Here is a 23,093-nt window from a genome sequence, read left to right on the forward strand (position 1 = left end):
AGAAAGTAGAGGCGCATAAATAAGGGTTGTGGGGGAGCGCTGAAGTTTCAATTTACTCCACTGAATCTGCTGTCTTTTTTTAAGCCTTCAGAAACATTGAGACAAAATATGATATACTCTGTATATCTATGGATTTTGTATTATCTCGAATAACCCATAAAGATGAACAAGTAACATTAAAATAAACCTCTGAAACATACAATTCTGTATCCGAATTTGTGACAGATAAATCAGCGTACTCCAGTTTCCCTTCACTGTATCATCCCATACCCTTTCCGCAAAAATATACACTTTTTCACAATGTAAGTACATTACTAACAGAAAGGAAGAGGACTAAAAGTTTTCTGGAATAATTTCCAAATCCTGACTCGGTATTGACAGTCGATAAGAAGTGAATTTACAATCTCTCAGGGGATTTAGTACCAATGGTATATCTACATCTGTTTGTAAGAAAATGGGTATTATCTAGTTTCTCCCCTAATTCACTTGGTAGTGACTCTAAGTCACTTAGTAGTGATTATGGTTCGCTATTTGTAATTGTGATGGGTATAAATACAGTGTGGACAAGTAGCATAAAAACTACAGTGCATAAAACGTAAACCAACAGGGATAGGTAGCCACTAAAAAGCACGAATGCTATCAAACTGAGTTAGGGCAGGAACGTAGCAGGGGAGCCCGAGCAGTAGCGAGGGGGCGCGTCCATAGAGAGCAGTCGCGTCAGCATTACGGTCCCGCCACGTGCAAATGCACGTGTTGCACGTATGGGAGAGCCGGCCCTGCATGAGTTGTAAATAATCAAAATTTGTGTAACCACTTTGTATAACAGACAGCTCTCGTTTACAGACAAATAATTGCGTCCTATCAGCGTTCGTTACTGAGAGGTTTCATTGTAATGAAGATTTACTTGTATTTAAGTGACGAACTTGATTTATTCTAGTAGAAACAAATTTGCTTCAAAAATAGAACAAAAAAAAAAAAAAAATCGGGATCGTATACAAGTAATATACTAAATTTTCTGGCCACAACAGACCAATAGTTCAGAGATCTGTTAAATCAGTTAAAAGTTTCACAATGAAGTTACAGTAAAGCCCTGATTAGCCGCGATTTTTTTGCAGCCCTGCTGGTGTGACGCTCAGCTACTTTTTATAAGTGGTCGCTGCACACTGACACACCGCATGCGAATAAGTACTGCATGTTCTGAAACGTAAAAACAAATTGCATTGTAAAAATCAGTCTTTCCAACAGTAAGTGCACGTTTCGAATTGCAACTCTACTCTGAGAAGCAGAGGCCGATTGTTGTAAGGTATGAAAAATGGGAATTAGGAAGAGTGATTTGCGTAGTTGTAAATTACATTCGTTGTTCACTGCGGAGATAGAGCCCGCGGACGACCACTGGAGGGTTAATTACGAACCTCAATAAATAATAAATAAATAAAATAAAAATTTAAAAACCCAAGTCAACAACCGAGAAAATACAATAGGCCCTCCAGTCCGAAAGTCGAAAATTACTGACAGGTTTACGGTACAGTATGGTTTTCTGTTTACTTTTCTTCACTTCAGTTGATTTAGACGTAGAACAAATATATTATGAAGTTTCATTGCTTTTTTGTACAATAAAACAGTTTTTATGCTGTTTCGTGTTTGCCCCTCAGTTTTAGTCTTTTCCCGGTTTTCCGCTATTTTCAATGTTCACTGTGTCCTTGCCACCCAATTCCAAGGATTATCGAGACTTTACTGTATTTGGAAATAAACACACTTGAGATTTAACATATTTTTTCGCGTTATGTAATAAATCCTAAATAAACTTAATAACTGTGCAATGTTACATGTTCCCTTAATGACCTTGATATGACATAACAGATAATCTTGATGTGTTGCATATATTGCATTTGGAAGAGGTATATGACTGACCTAGCACAGCATGCAACACAATGTCTAAGACATTATTTTTGCACATGTCACTCAGGAAGCCTTGCTCTATTACACATGCACGACTAGTCTGTAAGGTACGGGGTCAAGAAATGTAAATTTTCATGTGCAGCTTGGAATAAAATGAAGTGTTGGCTAAGAATATAAATCTGTATACGTATTCAAGGTTGAGTTTTTGAAACCAATTAAATCTGTTTAGGTCTTTTTCTTCAAATATATACAATCAACGCGACTATGAAGGGCTACGCGCAACAACAGAAATATCTGCACTTTACATTTCAAATTCTACGAAGCATTTTACCTTAAGAGTCTTCATCCCGGCGAAATTAAAATACCGCTAATTTTACAGTAATTACGTGATATCTTCAAATAGATAAAAGATAATTGAAATATGGAACAAGAGCGCCCTAGACAATATTATTTTGCGTGAGGTACCGTTATCACAAGTCACCTAGTGGCTTTGCGTTTTCAGCTGTTTAGAAACGCGAAAATAAATGCCGATTTTCAAAATGGCTCGAAATCGAAAGCAGATAAGTGAGTCGTGATAACGGTTTCTCATGTAAAATAATATTATCTAGGGCGCTCTTGTTCCACATTTCGATTATCTTTTATCTATTTGAAGATATCATATAATTACTGTAAAATTAGCGGTATTTTAATTTCGCCGGGATGAAGACTCTTAAGGCATTTGAACATTACTTCTCATGATTTTGTAGCAAATAATTGACTCAAACTATTTAATCACTACAGTAACAACAAATGTCTATACCCAGGTATAATGACTAACTGGTAACTAGTAAGATTGTACTATTAGTACCACGGGCGTCGTTAAAGGGAAGGATGTCCCACCGAATAATTCTGTTACAAAGTGGTCGGTATTTCACCTGAGGGGCCGGAGATATTGCTATTAGTTTAAGGTAGGTCCATACCATGGACCATTTCTGAGTGCCGCCAACTTCATTTCCCAGAGTTGACAACCCTAGTTATGTCTCACATCAAAGTTTAATTTCTTCTACGGCGTTAAATGTGGTTTGGGTAAAGTGCAGAATTAAAACTTGAAACGTACCTATCAGAATTTCACCATAAAATAAATGGTTGTGCTCACCTGTATATTTTGACATAGGCACCAGAACCTAGAAGTTATGAGTCTTCGCCCCCCTCCCCAAATATTCGTTTATATAATGTTATTTTTAGTTCAGCGCCCCTTTCAGCAGCGAGGCTATAAAAGATGTGGACCTAGTGCTTAACGTATAATCTGAACCACATGAGCTCCATCCACGAATCGAACCTGAGTCTCCCACGCCAAAGGTGTGTACGCTAACCGCTTAACCAATATTAGTGTTGAAGGGTTGAGCCCCCAACGTTTCAGTACAATTTTTTGTTTTGTTTTTGTTCTACAAAATAAATAAATAAAAATAAAAAATCCTGACACTAAGTTTTAAAAAATGACTATGTAAATGAATTTTCATATCCAGAACATAATACAGTATTTACTAACTTACTGCAATGAAGTAGTACTAGACTGACATTAAAAACTTAACACCAAGGAAGGGATAAGATAGCAGCACCAGACTGTGCAGGCAGAGAGACTTGATGTTACGAGTAGAAAATGACTTATCGTTCTGTACGACGCTGGACAATGTGTCGATAGCGGAGTAGAACTACCTTATAATGCTTCACGAGAGTTTGTTATACTCATCAAGACTTTTCAGAGAATACTAACAAAAGAAAAAAAAAGAACTTCCTGCAATTTTTGTTTCGTAGAACGACAAGACACATTTTGGTAGTGACCACTGAGAAATGAGATTAATATTTTTGATCAGTGCCGTTTCATCTTTTAGTAAGTTAATTGACCGTTTTCTGTTGGATATATAAACACGAATAACATATTTTCTTTTCGTTAAACTGAAAAAAAAATATTCTCTTCTGGTAAAACAGCCAAATTTGTGTAATTGTTGTGGTATTCCTTCCAGATAGTACGTACTTTCAGGGAGGGGGAAAACCTAGGATTTTTTTTTTTTTTTGACAATATGTCGTTTTCTTAAGAGTACATTTTTTCATATTGAAATCCCATAGTTTGAACGTCATTCCAGACACCCATCGGTTCGCTTCTGTGTTAATGTACGCTTATGAGTGAATGACAACTGCTTTGCACTATGTAAGTCATTATTTTAAAAAAAAATAAACCAAATCATGACATAGTGTGAGTTTAAAAAAATGATGTGTTCCCCAATATTTAAGAGCCTACAACGACAGTGATTAGTACGTACGTATGTATACTCAGCACGGTAACTTTTGAACGAAAGTATTTTTTTCAATACCAAGCAATAAATTCGGCCAAGTTCGTTAATGGATTCAATCCATTAACATCTTAACGGGTAATGGTGAATAATGGTGGCTATCAACATCCTATTTAAAATATAATTATTTCCTAGATTCTATGCAACCTGCACAGTAACAAAGTAATGATGGTTGCTTATATCGAAAGGATATGCACTTTTGTATCTGCAATTATCTTCACCGAGTTTGTTATGGAGTCTATCTGAGTTAATATATTTGCTACTAACAGTGATTTTGATTATAGTTTTCCGTATCTAATTTTATACTAATGAAACAAAGATACTAAAAGTTACACATCGTCTCGTTAGATGACAGCAAGCATCCAGCAATGGTTGACATCTACCGGACAAAATGAAACTTCCCGAGATCCTTGTTATTATCTTATCACGAGTTTAGGACACTAACTTACATGTTCGAGTTTTCAAAAATAGTTACTTAAAGCTTGAAATCCTTTTCACGTCGATATGGGGTGGAATCATACAAAAGTTCTGCGTGCTAAAATTAAACAGCGTGCTATTGAGCGAAAAGAAATGTAACAAGGACATGTATGGTTCAAAGAGATACCGACAGTGGCAGGAACAAGTTGGAACACTATACGAGGGCAAAACAGTAGTGTAAAGATGGCGGCAAAAATTGCGCAATATATCTATCACTGCAGCCAACCTATGAAGTTTGAAAAGTCCATTTCAGTGAGAGATTACTTCTCTTTGCAGCATGCTATAAATGATGCCAACACTTAATACTCTTCGATGAACTACAATGGTGTGATTCTTTCTTGTTTAAAAGGCAAATAACTAAAAGCTGTCTTTCTTTCGTGCATGTCGTCACTGGCGAAGCCATTTCTACACTACTGCTCCACCCTCATGTAGCCTTCGAAATACTGCTGCAATCTGTCGGTCTGTCTTTGAACCTACTGTACCTACGCTTGTTACAAACTTTCAGGTCAATCGCGCGTTGTTTCTTAATTTTAGCACACGATTAAACCTTTTATTTGACTCCCCTTCGTAATGTGAGCTCCCAAACACGTCAAACCATTGTGAGTATTTGTGCCTGACTTCCCATATGTAGTACGAATCCGCAGAAACTTTCTTTTCACAATATCCGATTTAGAACACTGTCCAAAACTAGTTAGGGATGATTTTTTCAGTGTACAGAATATAAGGGAATTCAATTCATTGCAGCCGAATGTGTAACTCTAGAGAAATACTTCAAAGTAATGACGGGTCATCTTTGGTGTGGCACGGTCAAATACAACACGAACTTTATCGATGTGAGCATTTTCTGATTTACGCTCCCGTTCCATCAATATACCCTATGTCGTAAATGGCTAGAACGCTTTGTTGCTATGCGCTCGAAATTGTTAATTGCTTCTTTTACTTCTTGACTTATTTTACTTAATGAATAGAAGGGTTAAAAAAACATAGATATGAAAAATTATGAAGAGAAGCAATAAAAAATAAAATTATGATAGACCATTGAATTGAGAAGAAACTTCAAAATTGACTGATATTGGAATAATTTATTAAAATAATAATAAAATAAAATAATAGTGATGATAAAAATACTGTTAACAAAAATTTAAAATGAAATAGTAAATTATAACAATACCTGATTGTTGCATATAAAAATTATAAAATTATAAAATTAAAATTAAAATTATACAACAATAATAATTTAATGTTAGGAAGATATTTCTGCCAGTTAACGTCTAATGAAGATAATTTTAAATTATTGAAATGAAATAAAATCTTTAAGTTATACGTCCCACGATTATACCGGTTAGGCTAAAGAGGACAGTGTTGATGAGAAATGAGTGAAATAGTGGAATGAAGAAAGTGGGAGAAAACCCACGCACACGATGTTTGTCCACCACAAAGTTTATTGGCTTGAGCGGGGATCGAACCAGGGACCCCACGCAGCAGAGGTGAACGCTCCATCACTGAGCCAACGCGGCCCCATGTTAAGTTGTTGAAACTGCTATGACTTAATTTAATTTTAGTAAATAAGTAAATACACTGGTCAGAAAAGTATCAATTATTTAATAGTTTCAGTCAATTTGCTTGAAGTCACTTTTTTTTTTTTTTTTTTTTACAAGTTATAACCACAGCCAAAGAGATAAATAACGCCTCTTTGGACAGTGATAGGCATCCTTCAAATGTTTTATAGAACTAACGCATAGATTGCACAAGGAGAGTAGAAACTGCAGAATAACGACTGTGGTTAACAATTTTAAGGCGAAGGACTGAGAAATCTACTATTATGGGAACTTAACATTGCAATGTTTTCGAAAAGCATAATTATGATACCTGGCATTATAACCGTTTCTCTAAATAATACTTTTCTACGGAAATTATAGGAAGGTTTTGGTGTAGGAACGTTTTCCAGAAGCATTACGAAGATCTAGCACTTTAACAAATCACGGAGTAAAATAACTCTGGTTAGCTATTTAGAGACAAAGAAGCAAGGGAGTTATTCATTCCATTTTAAGTTCTACATCGTGATTTGATAGAATAAAATTTCTTCCATCCCAAAATTTGATCACGATACTGAAGAAATTACTATCATCAATTAAAAATCAGGAAATATAGAGTTCATCAAATTCAGAAGAAACCTCCAAATTGGTCCATTACTTATTACTACATATTCATGTACCCTAGTGCTATCTATATGACAATTCTGTCACATACTTGAATTCCGAGTCTATCTATTCCAAATAGATGTTGTTTATCTGGAATTGTCTGTGGTTATATCCAATCGTATATCATCACCGAGAAAATCATTGTTAAAAGTTAGGAGACTGGAATTAGGTGAACCAAATCCGTGAAGAGTCTTTGTTGTTTCTTAAATGGTCCTAATACAATTAGAAATGTTATTTCAGAATTTCTCCTACAGTAACCATAGTCTTCTTTTTAATTCAGTTTCATGAACTAACTAGTACAAGAACATTAGTTTTTGGCTGCATGTTTAGCAAATCGTCCAAGAAATCTTTTATTCTATTCAAGATGCTATCTATATCAGTAACAATTGTTCCGTCAGCTTTCTTTAAGCGTGAGGTGATAGCCTTTTTAAAATTCGTTGATGTTCTTATATATATATATATATATATATATATATATATATATATATATATATATATATATATCTCCCGAGGTTTCTTTTTAAAAATCATTATCTTCAAATTCATTAACTTTAGGTTTCAAAAAAATCTTGTTTCTTTGTTCTAAAAGTTTTGGAAGTTTCTCGCCTGATGACAACAAAATTTTGTGTAGTTATATCGTCCGAATTTTGTAGTCAACGCAGTTTTTTTTCGTTTTTTTCTGCTAGTTTAGTCGATTTCTGGTCGAACCATGGTTCGTTTCTATGTATTTCCGCGTGTTCAATATGTACGTAGAAACATATAATTACAACAATAGAATCCAAATGACAGTGATTGCAAAGAAGATAGTCAAGAATGATTTTAAACGAATCATTACAGCAAATACTGTACACCCTGGAAGCAATTGCGACGAATCTTGATAAATTTTAATATGTGGTTGTTAAGTAACGATCAAAGTATGGATATAGCTGCAAGTGGAAAGAGTTTCTCTAAATTTCAGAATACTTTTTTAATGAAATAATTGTGAAGATTTAATTTTAAATATTTCTAAATTTGTCTAAAGCAAATGCACACTATTTAAGTCTTTGTAAGTTCGGAAACATACCAATCTAGTCATACTAGTATTTTGCAGTTTATTAATTTATTTGTACCAATTATAATTGACGACTTCTCGTTCCAACTCTTATTTCTAATATTCATATATTTAATACGAGAAAACATCGTACGATTATTACTTTTAGGCGATAACTCCAGGATACCTCAGTTCCATCGGAAACGACAAAACCGCATGATTTTGGTATTTAATTACTTACCACTATATACTTTCATTTTAGTCACAATCAAGCAGAAAATAGTGTTTCTAGTGTTCATTGGCGTGTCCTTTGCACACACAAAACCTTAAATTTAGAATCAACCTCGTAACTTCGAGAAACTGGAAGAAGCCAATGACACATTGTTGAGCTCCAACAATGCACTGATTTACTCACCAGCTAAAGCGGAAGTGGAAGCACCAAGCCATGCGTGTGAACTCTCAAGTAATTTTGCCTGAAAGAAAGAAAAAAATACGAAATTAGTAATAACATCATATATTATATACTTCATATAGAAACTCCATTATATATTGTTTAAAAAAGTAAAAATAATACATTGAAGAAAAATAAATTCTGGTTATCGGAAAATTGTGACTATAAAGCTTTGGAATGATACTCACATTCCGTTTGAAGTAAATGAATATTTTGCTATTTACAAAAATAAATAAACCATGGAAACATTATTTCTCAGGTGATTTTGAATGTCTACGTCAACCCTGGCCCGGGACAGTGGGGCTCAAATTTTTCGAAAAGTGTGTTTTCTTTTTAAATTCCCGGATTTTCCCTAATTTCCTGTCTCTGGTGCAGGAAATGGGCATGCGAGTAGTATTCTTTGAAAGATTACTTTATTGTGAAGAGAATGAGGTATGAACCATTATCCTACGATAAAGAGTAATGCTGTAGGGAACTTTTAGACTATAATCTGAAGGTGATCCATTTTATGTAAAGAAAAAAAATCCGCCCTTTGTTTTCAAGATATAAGATTAAAATTTTGAACACGCGTTGTGTAAATAACTACGTATTTTTAAGTAATTTTCAGATCTCAACGTGAAACCATGCCCGGGCCAGAAGGGCGCAAAAGTTTTGATTTTTTTTTAAAAAAAATCCGTTTTTCTCCATGTTTACCGTTTCTGGTGTAAAATATGAACGAGTGTGGTACCGTTGGAAAGGTTCCTGTATTCTGAAAAAAAAAAATGTACGAACCATAATCCCACGATAAATTGTAAAGAAGTTTGACTGAAAGTCTCAAATTTACGTCAAAAAGTGGAAGTCCTAAAAGAGTTGAGTTGTAGGTACACTTCTCAAATACTCTCGCTGCTGACAGGAACACTAAACTTAAAATCAAATCAAGTCATTAACTATACTGACTATTGTCGTCCTGCCAGCGTCATGATAAAAAATTTGAATAGTGTACGAGGTGTGTTTAGTCAAGAAACCGAACTTCAGCTCTAACATGTTTATTGTTCATTGTACAACATTTAAAGCACTGTTCTTCTCAAAGTAGTCCCCTCTACTGGCAATACATCGTTCTCAACGTTTTTGCACTGTGGAAAGCCTCCCGGAATGCATTTTCCGGGATGGTACGCACGTATCTTGTCGCATTATCCTGAAACTCCTCTATGGTTTGGAAATGACGCCCTTTCCTAGTGATTTTAAGTTTGGGAAAAAGGAAAAAGTCTGCTAGGGCTAGGTCGGGAGAATAGGGAGGCTGATCTACAAAATAAGTGCGAATGAAGAGCAAAAAATGAGTAGACGCATTCACACAGTGCACTATCGAAGTCTGTTGTTCTCACAATTCCGGCCTCTTCCTGCGCACAAGATCCCTCAAACGTGCTAAAATCTTCCCGTACAACTGTTTGTTTACCATGCAACCACTTGATACAAATTCATGATGGACAATGTCATTATAAATTTTAAAAAATCAATATCACTTTGATCTTCGACCGAGTCATGCGTGCTGTTAAAAAGCAACTGAAATGTCTGTGTAAATATTTTGCCAAGTTTGTAGGAAAATTTCGCATACACACGTTATTCTCCAAGCTTCTTAATTGTCACTGTATCATTAATCTGACGAACAGCTTATGCAGCACGTGATCACTTCAGTAACTGCATCTCCGCTACTAAAGATAGTAGTGAAATAAAGCAAATGGCAGTTTGTTGTCTAAACCTGCCGCTAGATGCGCTCAGTATTCGCAGCATATGCTCTCTGCCGGTTGGCGCGCTATTTCGGTTTCTTTTTGAACACACCTCGTATACTCTTGTAACAGTTTGATAATAAGTTATGTGGTTATGGCAGAGCATACATTTTACCGTTAACAAAGAAATTCCTTTTTCACGATTTTCTAAAAAACTACACTTATTCCCTTCACTTTCTTTAGCTAAATGACATTAAAATTGGTATGTGCCTTATCCTTCGACATTTTTTTTATCGTTTATTGTAGAATTTAAAACTATTATTTTAGATTACAAAAAGGATTTACTTATAGATATTTGCATGGAAACAATTTATTGATTTCGTTTCGGCCATGAGTAATATTTCATTAACGTTATGAACAACTGATTCATGAATTTGTTAAGAGAAAGATTCTTTATTAGCTGGCTCGTTGAGTATGCACAAAGAGAATAAGTTCTGTATTAATACTGCTTGAAGACATAAGTAGCAATTTGAGTATCCAACGGATCATTATCTTTAAGTAAGTAGTTATGTTATTAACGATTATTTCCTATTTTTAAAAGGAAAAAGGTTTGGATTCAAGTAAAATTCTCGTGAATTTTCCTTATTGTTCAATCGCTGGACGCACACGCGTATTCACTTATAAAGTTTTAATAGTTGAAATACTCATTTCTTTTCGCATGGGATGAGATAAACAGAACATACCTAAAACACGTACGGTCTTTTTTCATAATTCATCGTGAGTTCTAGGCCCCTTTCCCCTCTGAAGTCACCCCTAATTGGACTCTGAAAAATCAATTAAATCGCTTTCTTGCACCCAGAAACTGTAAAATGACTCCTTTTCCGTAAAATCGTTAAGCCGATGAAAAGAATCAAAGAATAACAAAATAGTCCCAAATATTTGATTCGCGCTGCTCACGAGTCCAGAAAATTCATTTCCGGAGAACGAGACAAAAATTGCATTTTGAAATTCGAAACAAGTTGAGAAACATGACATTTCTCCTATCGGTTTCGACATGGTAATGGACTCGTGGTGAAAAGTTCTCGAGTCTCGTAGAGGACACTGAACCATGCAAGCCCTACATCTGAAATGTTTTGTGATACATGATTCATGGTATAGTAAAACATGTCTTCAACAGACCCTTTATTGAATGGAAACTTGTCTTAAACGAAAATATTTCAAGGTACCATGAATTTACTGGCGGAAATCGTGTCAAATTCCCTTTATTACACGGAAAGTACCTAGATATTACGGACAATGGAAATCCAAGTAAGCCTCTCTAAAATTTCAGGTTTCGGATTGGAACATTTACAAAGAGGTTATATTAGTAAAACAGACAATGATGTGCAAAGCGAAGCAGACACGAGGCATAAACATGCTTTATTTGGGAATTATACGGAAAGTCTGAAAGAAGAGGAGGTGCAGGAAGAAGAGAAATAAGGCATTGATTTGGAAAGAGAGTAGGCTAAAGACGTACCAAGATTCTATCGAAAGTTGAAAGGAATTGCGGCAGCATTTGTCTTGCGTAGAAATCACATGGACACGGTTACTGTGGTTTCTCAGGATAAAGTCTCTGTGGAAAGTTGAACAGAACAAGCAGCGATGTGTACAGAGAATTGACTATCGGGAAAAAAGTTAACGTGCGTAAGTAATTCTTCTGTCGATTGTAAGTTTCGTGTATATTAATTCGTAGTAGAAATAAATACAATAAATTTCCCAAGGTACGATAGAGCATCTTATTTTATCTCAGTGTGTCCATTATATGCATGCACTTTCTTTTTGCGAAAGTTAACTTCGTTAACCGGAAACCTATCTTTAAGGGAAATATCTGCGAGTTACATTCGATTCCGCTGAAGACAGGTATTACTGCATAAAAATTATAAATTGATTACGTGACTGTGTGACAAAAATAATGAGCCTTCATCAGCGTTTCAATATATATACACTCCAAGACTAAAGATGGTTTAAATGTTTATCTATCAGGCCTTTCGTAGCGAGGAAGGTTTCTGGTAACTTCTATTTTTTCTTTTAATCGGGGCGTAAATTTTACACAAAAATTTACAAAAGATGAAGAAAAAATATATAGAGATGGGAAAGAAATCTTTAAGAATCGAGAAGGAGTGAGATTAACAGACGAGACGAGACGACAAAACAACTTATTGTCTCGTGAGCAATAGTATTTTTCATACACTTTATCTACATTTTGCACTATTGGTCAGTTTTTTTCTATTCTTCGCCGAAGAAAAGAGCTTTCATTTCTAACATAACATCACAGGACAATTGGGAAGCTAGTGGAATTAAGAGGTACAGAGTTCCAATCTAAACAACCAAAAGTAGTAATTTGATATCCAAATATCATGCGATAGTGTAAAAACATGTTGTATAATTTTACCTTTTTATTCTTACACCGATCTATTGATTACCGTCGAAACGTATGATACACGTTGCATGATTGTTCATTTTGCAAAGAATAATTACATACACCTTGTCACGTATCACAAACTTTGTGAGGCGGCGTATTCAAGGAAACAAAGATCATGTGAATATTGTTACAGGATTGTCAAAATCCAAAATGTCACTGCTTGTCCAGTACATATGTTGTCTATTTCTAGTCTTAATGAAAACTCATGACACGGAGTCGAGAAGTATGACAATTCTCACCTCGTATTCAAGACGAAAACTACAACGAATATCATGAGATACTAACAGAAGTCAGTTTAATCAGTATTTTTGCATTTCATACAGGGTGTCTCAAAAGTCCCCTGACAGGGTAACATCACCAGAATTACAACAAAATGGGGAGGAAAAATCTTCTCCAAATATACTTTCAATCTAAAGTGAAGGAATTTTTTAAATCGGACGAGCCATTTGGGCTGTACACTCTTTATGAGCCAAATGTTAAATGAAAATGAAACTTTGCCATTTACTCGAACCCACAACATAAGTGAATGTCTTTCACGCTAACGTGTCGATGGGTAGTCCCCACTTCAAGCAGTCACTTCATTCACTTATGTTGTGAGTCTAGGTAAAGGGCAACGTTGCATTTTCATTTAACATTGGGCGCATAAAGAGTGTACAGCCCAAATGGCTCGTCCGATTAAAAAAAAAAACACAAACACTTTAGATTGAAAACAACATTTGGATATGTTTTTTCCTCTTACATTTTGTTGTAAATCTGACAATAACAGAGTTACCCTATGTCAGGGGACTTTTCAGACACCCTATACATTGTGTACTCTGAAGATTTGCTTTGCTAAAATCAGACACTAATAGATCTGCCCTGAGCGATTTTTACGTTCATTTGAGTTGAGTTGAGTTGATTTTAGTTTAGCGTCCCGTTCAGCAGCGAGGCTATGTGAGACGTGGACCTACTGATTAACGTGGAATCCGAACCACATGAGCTCCCGCCGGTAATCGAACCCGGGTCTCCCACTACGTTCATTTGAATATCAACATTGATTAAAGAACCAAAGTTGCATGTTTCTTTTTATTTAATTAACAAGTTCTCTGTATAGCATTTGAGGTTTCTATTACAAAGTGCAAAATTCTATCGATACGATCATCAAACGTCAAGCACAGAAATTTACAAAACAAAAAAATGAAAAAAATCTTTCAGTTTAACGTCCCATAATTGTCTCTTAGGCTAAGGGAGATGGATGATAAAGGCGAGTGACTGATGATGGAAAAGACAGGAGAACCCCGAGAAAACTCACGGACACTATGTTGTCCACCACAAACTTACTGGCCGGGGATCGAACCACGGACTCCACTCACCCGAGGTAAGCGCTATAGCATTGAAACACCCCATAAATTAAAAAAATCGAGACGAGACAAGAAAAATTTACGATAATCAAGACGAGACGAGACAATACTTCTATAGACGAGAAAACTTGTTCCTCGCCTCTTGAGCAAGAGTTTCTCAAGCTACTTTTTATTTGACAGTTGACACTTGCTCGTTGGCAACATTGAATAATCGAAATTGAATATACTTCTCGGATTTAAACATCAGTTGGCGCTTTAGCTAGTGCCAAATTCTTCGGATTAGACCGAGACCTCTCCATGATTGAATATAAAATAGAATATCTGAGATTTCTGAGATTCTACACATCAGTACTGAAACATCTTACTATCCAATTAAATGAAGAAGGAATTGGGAATAGTTGCCCAGAAGATGGTTGCTGAGTCTAGCAAAAATTCTAGGATCCTGGGGATGTGCTTACGTCATATGTTTGTTGCTAACTATACAGTTAATCAGCAAGTGACAGTGCGACATGCACAGCACGCGAGTTTGGTTAGGATATTGGAAGTGACTGGATGGTATGCAACTAACTGGACACTAAGCAAAAGTGGGTTGCATACTACCAAAGGGTAATTCATATAACAGGGTTTTTCGAACTGTGCGACGCGCGTCCCTGAGGAGGCGCCGAAGGTTGTCAGGAGGCGCGAGAGCTTTTAAAAGATCTGCGTCTTGCCACTAAAGATGCTTGTACTTGTCTTGTATTTGTCATGTACCGAGATGTAATAAATTACGTGACTCGAAACAAACTCATACATCCCACTGACTTTGCTCAACAATTTTAACGTGCCAGTTTTTATTATTTAAATTCCCTCTCTGCTCGTATTTTTCAATTTTAACATAAATAACTGACTTACCACAATTTATAATTATTAACACAGGCTAATAACATTAAAAGGTGTAGTCAGTGTGTATAATGTAGATCACCTGTGTTAATGAGATATTGCCATTAGTGAATAATAAATGAAACAGTTTGTCCTAGTGATAGTATTTCTTTCGGGGATACATGCATGTTGTTGACACATTTCAATTTTTGACAGGGGAGGCGCGTTCAGATTTTGGTGGTTGAGGAGAGCCTCAACTGCAAAAAAGTTTGAAAACCCCTGTATTATAACAACCTGCTATGGGAATATATAAGACACTATATTTTGGGATACCATGGAACTCTATTCCCAACTTATGATGCTCTACATCCTGGACAAAATGGATGATCCATTAAATGGTCCTTCAGCTTTCTATTGGCTCCCGGGGGACGGACACACGGACAGACAGGAAAATTAAATCTTTCGTCCCACAATTACGTCCGTTAGGCTAAGGGAGACGATGATTGAGGGAAGCGAATGATTAATGGAAGAATTGGTGGAATGAGAAATTGGGAGGAAACGGGAGTATCCCGAGGAAACCCACGACCACGATGTTGTCCACTACAAATGGACAGACAGGATAAATTTAATAGTTTCGGCTGGTAAACCAACTGTTGAGAAACTAGACTGAAAGAACTTCTTTCATATTTACAGAGGACTGTAGCGCCAAGGCAGTAATATTTTCCCCAAGATTAAATTCTACCAAATATATTACATGGTCTTTTTTGCACCTAAATCAACGTAAGGTGAGCAAAATTATGGGACGAATTACTAAGATGACATATAACATTATATCGAATTTCATGCAATGAACACGCATGACGCGCTACGTAAACTACACTTAAAAAAAAAAAAAAAAAAAAAAAAACTTGTAAACTAGGTAGATGTGCTACAACAGCACACCTGAGAGGTGGTACTTCCGTTTAGCACTTGTAATAAACGGAATGTGTCATGTTTTTTTCCACTGCTCTTGTGAATCTTTTTTGTTCGTTCTTTGCTTTGGCCTTTATTGTTCCCATGCCCCCTCCGCCAGTTGTGTTGTGAAGTAGCAGTCCGCTTGTCGCTCGTGCTATCTGAACTCGATCCAGGCTGGCGTGACACCGACTCCTCCCTCTGGAATCCTTCACCCATTGTCACACCGATTTACACCAGATACAAAAAAAAAACACAGATCGGCTCAGATACCCGACAAAAATATCTCACAGCTTCCAGGCGCTGCAAACCGCGTGGCTTACCGTCTTCCACTTGCAAAACAAAGGCGCTGATTTTATTAGGAGAGAAAAAGAACTGAAAACAACTGTTAAAAAAGAAAAGCTGCCAGGTGTAATGGTGTTGTGTAGTAGTAAATGCAGAGAACAAAAAAAAATGGCTAATCACGAAACTATGCCATGTAAAATGGAAAACAAAGTAAGCTTGATTGGAAGTGAAGAATTTTGCAGGATTTTAAATCTATATACTTGAATGTACTTAATTTGGGTAAATTTTTATAGTAAATGCTTATCACGTGCACGTAATGCCTTATCTCCTTTCACTTACAAATCAAGTTATGTACACCTTGTTCCTAAAATTTTAAGTTTCTTTTTAATCGGGAGTATCACTCCTTATCTCTTTTCACTTGTCAATCAGATTAGATACACCTTGTTACCAAGATTCTTCGCTGCTTTTAAGAGCAAGTTAAAATTTTATGTTTCTGCTTAAATATTTTTAAATAAAATGCGTTCAATTTAAAACCAGGTGACGGGTACGTTTAATTTTGAAATCTTACCTAATTTTTTTAAAAATGTTTGTCGTTTGTTTCATGATTATACCTGTCTTGTATGTATACAGTGTGTTACAAAAAATGTGTCAATATTTTGGGAACAGATTCCTCTCCTCAAAAAGAAAAAAAGCTTATATGGACCTGTGTTCAACAGTGGATAGTTTCGGAGTTATAGGGTACCGAAAACGTGAAACAAGTAAAGTTTAAACTTTGATAGCTCCGCTACTATGGGACCTATCGTAGTCGGGTCAAGACAACACTGAGGAACTGGTATGTGAACTACCCAAATATCCATGTTTAAGAATGCTAGAGTACTTACACACCAATGTTTAGAGCGGGTAGGTGGAGAGTGATTAAGTACTCCTCAAATAGCCTCTCTAAAAATGATTGTGCAAGTACCGGATGTTCTAAAATATGGATAGTTCACATACTAGTTCCTCAGTGATGTCTTGACCAGACTGCGATCAGTCCTATAGTAGTAGAACTATGGGCCATTCAAGTTCATTTTTTTTTTCACGTTTACGGAACCGTATAACTACAAAACTATGCACTTCCGACCACAGGTTTATATGAAATTTTCTTCTTATTTTGATGCGAGGAATTGTTTCCCCGAAATGTTGACAAATTTTTGTAACACCCTGTATATAGAGGATAGGGTGATACACATTATCACGCAGTTTGCTGCCATCTTGGAACCTAACTAACGTCTTCGATTGTTGTAACGAGACGGTGCAACATACAGCAAATTTGACCATGACGATGTTTTATTTGGTGACAGGATAGTTTCTAAAGGACTTATGACCTGCTAAGTCCCCAGATCTTATCAGTCCTTACTTCTTGTGTGATTATTTTAAACAAATAGTTTACAGCCAGAATTCACACACCTTACAACAGCTGAAGAATCACATCACTGTTGCCACTCAGAATATAACCACAAGAGTGATTTATTAGGTCGACAAGAATATGGTAAGTCGTTTGGACACGTGCCTCAAACATCATTTCCAGCATCTGGTATAGCTAAGGCATTTGAAAAATATTATGCATACTATGTGAAACGTTTTATCGCCCATATCTATACCACGAGAGCTGTTTTAAATTGAATGAACTGCATTTACAATTACGTAAAGGTATTTGATGTTTTATTTCTTTCGTAGACTTGCAATGGTTCAATTGTAGTGTCCGCAAGGACTTATGAAGCATGGGCTGTACACCAATCACAGAACTGCTTTGGCTCACGTGTGCTGTGTCGTAAGAATTTGTCACGACTCGTGAAGCTGTCTCCCGCACGAAATTAACAAAAGGAAACTAAGTAGCAATTCGACAACACTGCGCCCTCAGTGACGACCGGGACACACCCTCCCGTTCTAGTGGATACTGAAATTGGAAGTTTTAGGTCAAGCTTCACGACTCCTTGCGAGCATTGTAGGAAAGAATACTATTCACACAACGATTCTGAAAAATCACTGACACATTGTAGTGCGGAAAAATACATTTATACTTTTTTTTTCTAATTGAAAGAAATATAAAACTAGATACAATCTGTAAACTTGTCGCTTAAATTCACAAACTTTCAAGGTAGTTGTACAATAGAAAAGTGGAAGATAAATTAGACACAGTAAAATTCCTCTGCATTTAACACATTCACAAATAAATCGTGTGAATTAATTTCTTGGATATGATTTGTATCTTCATATGTTCATATTATATTGTCGTAGCACCGAGACAAGAAGTTCTTAATTTGTTGAGGGTGAAGACACGCCTCGGAAATATTCAGCATTAAATTCTGCAAAAAGTAACACTTCTGAGGGTCAAAAGTGTTTTTCACAAAGAGTCAGTAGTAGTTACACACGATTGATAAATGGATACATGTTCGTGGTTTCAAGCGTTCCACCTAGAATTTTAAAGGGTAGAAAAACAGGTAATTTTGGGAAAATGCGGAAAATTTGAGAAAAAACGAGGGTCTTTAGTTTTCATTTTTTACTGGTATTTTGCTAAATTGTTACAAATTAAAATCTAGTAGCATCTTATACTATATTATATTCCTGCCAGGAACCGCATTTACCCTGATCCCGAGCTTTCTCCAAACATATTACATATTATATATGTGTGTTTCGAAACAACACACACACACACACACACACACACACACACACACACACACACACACACACACATATATATATATATATATATATATATATATATATATATATATATATATATATATATATATATATATATATATATATATATATGTGTGTGTGTGTGTGTGTGTTTCGAAACAACGTTCGAGAGGTGATTCGCCTGATCCCTGACGCCAAGACAAGACAAAAAGTATAGACCAACCTGGGTGCAGAAATCCGTTATTTATGAGTTATAGTCTGCCGAAAACAGGAAGAAATGAACTTCAAAAGATCCATAGCTCTAATACTATGAGACCTACCGTATTAGGGTCAAGACTTCACTTAAGAACTAGTATGTGCCCTATCCAAATATCCAAATTTCAGAATCCTGCGGTACTTCCGCAACAATTTTTATAGAGGTAGTTTGTAAGTACTTCGAGTTGAGTTGAGCCGATTTTGAGTTTAACGTCCCGTTCAGCAGCGAGGCTATATGAGACGTGGACCTACTCATTAACGTGGAATACGAACCATATGAGCTCCCACCGGGAATCGAACCCGGGTTGTAAGTACTTCGAATTATATGCCTATAGCCAAACTCTCTCCATTAAAAAAAATGTTGCGTGAGTACCTTAGTATTCTGAAAAATGTATTTTTGGATAGCACACACATCAGTTCCTGAGTGAAGTCTTGACACGGCAACGGTAGTTCCCATAGTATTGCAACTATGGATCTTTAGAGTTCATTTTTTTTTTCAGGTTTTCGGCAGTTTGGAACTCCGAAAGGAAGTATTTGTGCACCCAGGTTGGTCTATACTTTGTCTTCGGTGTTATTTTGAAGCATCTTGTATAATTGGAGTGTAACACCCGTTTCCAGCATACACATTATACAATGCGGACCACTACTTAGAATTGTACCCAAGGTAAGAAATTGAACCCGGTACCGAGCGCAAATAAAGCATGCCCATTAGCAACTTTCGAACGAAGGCCAACAAGACAAGATTTAATATCAGAGTACGAACTGGATGCTGTAATTTCTCTAGTTGAAATATCTGTCTTGCACGAAGCAATTGAACTATGCTTTACGCTAAATGACCCAACAACTTCATTTGTTGGATAGTTAACGAGAGAAGCCATTATGATATTCCGTAACTCTTTCTGTCCATGAATATTTGAGTTATTCCATGCTTTTCTTTCGCCAGTTCCTACATAAGTCATGGATGGTCAGTTGCGTGATTCATAATTTTATAAACATTTATTCGATCTTTGTTTCCCTTCCCCTTGGACCCCTCATAAACCATCCAAAATAAATCGTTAACTTTTGTCACGGAAGATAGACAAATAGACGGCTTGAATCTGGAAAGCATGTTAAGTTCCACTAAGATAGACGAATATTCCGACATTTTCTGCTCACGTCACGTCATACATTTTACATTCAAAATGAAGGCAACTTCTCACAGGCATAAATTATTACCGAGAACAAAGTCAACCCGCTTTTAAAAGAAGATGAATCCCCCTCCTCCTCTCTCATGTGCTCGTGTGTATGTGTTTTTGCGGTTGGTCTTTCTTTAGTTATCGGCCAATAAAGTTACAAGTCCGTTGTGAGGACATTGATTTACAAAAACCTCCGCAGAGTGGCGCTGGAGCTATAGTTGCTTGGGTTCTTGTGGTCCCCGCAGGCGCCTAGCGCCGATTAGCACCATGACCGGCAATCAATTAACACAACGCACAGAAAAAGTAGGCGTGCCTCCAAAATGCTTCTTCATTAGCAGCTCGTGGATACAGAGAAAAAAAAAAGTTGCTCTCAAAAGACACTAGTGCAGACTTTTATAACATTTTTTTCTTTCTGTTATTTTTCCCATCCTCGTGTTTCACAAGCATGAAATTTTGCACGAAAAAAAAATATTACACGCAATCTTTCACACAATTGCATAGGGATGAATAAAATAAAAGTCCACAAGATACGAACTGTTAAAGAAACAAGTAAGCAACACTGGGTGAAAAAACATGTTTTCTTGTACTTTGCTGAACGACATACATTTTTTTTACAACCTTTGTATTCCCTGTTGCACGAAAACCACTTGGCTTCCTGCATTTCCATGCATCTTCTTTTTATCTAGATGAATGAGCACACAGTGACACTAATGTAAGAAAGATATGAAACAAAATACATATTGTTCAATCGCAATGAAATATAAATTCATTTCACGGTAGCGTGAACTTAGATTCACCAAAGTTTATACTGAGGTCTTTTCCCGCCTTTTCCTTTCATCATCTCTCCTGTAAATTAGTCAATACTCAGTTCACGAATTTTTCGCGCTTCCCCCTCCCCCCACACCTTGCATTACGTTCGTTTTACTTCAATGTTGTATTAATGGTTATATCCGATTACAATAAACGATTTACACAGAGATCTTGCACAATCAGTGGCGTTGGGAAGGGGGGCGGAGGGGTCGCCCCCCCAAAGAGGTCCGACAATGTACTTTGGTAGTTTGATGTTTGTAATTTATATATTTTTATGTTTATATATTTTTTTGTTTGTAATTTTTCTATATGTACCTATAACAGCACTTGGGCCCCCTCCAAACACACATCCTGGCTACGCTACTGTGCACAATCGCTACCAACTTAACGCTACGTGAAATTACAGTCTGCTCCTCTAATTTTCAGCAAAATCCAGAAAGAGTACACAGAGCAGACAGAGGAACTTGCCCGAAGTCAAAGCAGGGTGACAAGCAAACAAGAATTTTGCTAGTGCATCCATGGTATTTTAGGTGTACTGACAACACTTCTCAATTCTTACCTATCGCCCCATCTCTTTCGTCCTTGCTTCTTACTAACTCTGCAGGAGTTGATGGTCCTCTTGCTACACTCCTGGATTCACGACTTCAGTCTTACTAACCGTCTCAGCCCTCCTATGGCCGGTTCTCTGGGTGCCTGCTCCTGGCAGAAAGCTGTTATCTGACGTCATACAGCGGTCAGCCGGAAGATAATATTCTGTCACGAATATCGAAGTACAGCTCTGGAAGACATTTTTCGCTTCAAGGTTCATTCTTATCAAGAAAAGGCAAAGCTAGATTACGCACCGCTCAACACCAGCTTTGTGTCAAGCCAGTAAAGCCGGCGGTATGTTGACCAGAGGACAGTCAAGCCGAGGTTAATACTTCGAGCAACGAAACAAAACTTCAAACCACATATTCACTTGAGCACGTACTGGACGGCATCTTCAACGTTGTCACTCACAGTCAATGCACTCAGGTCTCTTTCTCCGCATTCCCTTCTGCCTCATCTTGACTGATATTTCTCTGGTCAATATGCCTAAGTCTAGCCGCATATTGAACAGAGGACGGAATAGTCAAGCCTAGGTGCAGTACAGGCAGGAAACAGAACATTCGAACACCGTCTCCTACCACATACTCAATCGAATACGTACAAAATACAGGCCTCTCTCTCCTTATGCTTCGTCTTGGCTGATCTTTCTCTGGTCAATATGCCTAAGGCTAGCCGCATATTTAACAGAGGACAAGACAGCAAAACCGAGGCGCAATACAAGCAGGAAAGTGAGAACAATAAAGCCTCGTACCGCACACTTTGAACGAACACGGAATAAACAAAGGCTTCTCCAACGTTGTGACACAATCAATGCACTCAGGTATATTATTTGCATTCTCTCCTGCCTCCCTCTGTCTTGGCTTGGCTCTTCTGTCCTCTGGCCAATATGCACAAAGCCTAAACTTGACTCTAGTGGGGGCGCAAAGCGGATTAAGTACCCATTCTAATATCAATGCGAAAAGTTTTTGGTTCTATCTCACATTTTGTGAGTTTGAGGTAAACCATCATATTTGTTTGTTGGTTTCTCGGCAGTTCCCGTTTTCTCATTTCACTAGTTCTTTCGTAATTATTTATTTTTGATTGACCTAAAAGGACATAAGCGTGAGATATTTGAAAACTTTTAGTTTCATGAATTCTGATGTGCAGGTAGCATTGTCGTTGAATCAGTTCAAAATCTGAAGCTAAAAGACCAAATGTAGTAAATAAATAAATAAACAAACAAGAATGCAGAAAAACTTGTTACATCCATTGTTCACTAATAAAATACGCTATGAATACTGTCTATTCTATTACAAATGATACAACTTTCGTGCGGACTGTAGGCAACGCCTACTCTTGACAGGCTGACAATAACCTCTGAAAGTGTATCTTTCCTATCTCACACGCTATTCACCACTTCATGAAACAGCTCAGGAGATTACATAGGTGTCATGAAAAGGCACATGCATCAACTTCACTAAACACATTCACATATGCAATGATGTCTAGAATATCACGATATAGAATCACGAGGAACAATACTATCCCATATTTTTTACTATCTGGCGACGATAGAAGAGAAGTCTGGTAATTGTGAAAAAGGATAAAATTCAGT

At 36.7% G+C, this 23,093-nt stretch overlaps 1 protein-coding gene across 4 annotated transcripts in view; it reads right to left on the reverse strand.

Annotated features, from left to right (window-relative positions):
- Nucleotides 1-23,093, reverse strand: part of LOC145674559 (protein bric-a-brac 1-like) — a 1,152,100-nt gene that overhangs the window by 116,507 nt on the left and 1,012,500 nt on the right. For all 4 annotated transcript variants that reach the window (XM_081744738.1, XM_081744734.1, XM_081744736.1 and 1 more), the window contains one exon: nucleotides 8,353-8,410. In XM_081744738.1, the coding sequence (XP_081600864.1) occupies nucleotides 8,353-8,410 (58 nt within the window). The remainder of the gene's footprint in view (nucleotides 1-8,352; nucleotides 8,411-23,093) is intronic.

The sequence above is a fragment of the Thermobia domestica genome, chromosome 17 (genome assembly GCF_964235325.1).
Source record: "Thermobia domestica chromosome 17, izTheDome1.hap1.1, whole genome shotgun sequence".
Classification (NCBI taxonomy): Eukaryota; Metazoa; Arthropoda; class Insecta; order Zygentoma; family Lepismatidae; genus Thermobia; species Thermobia domestica.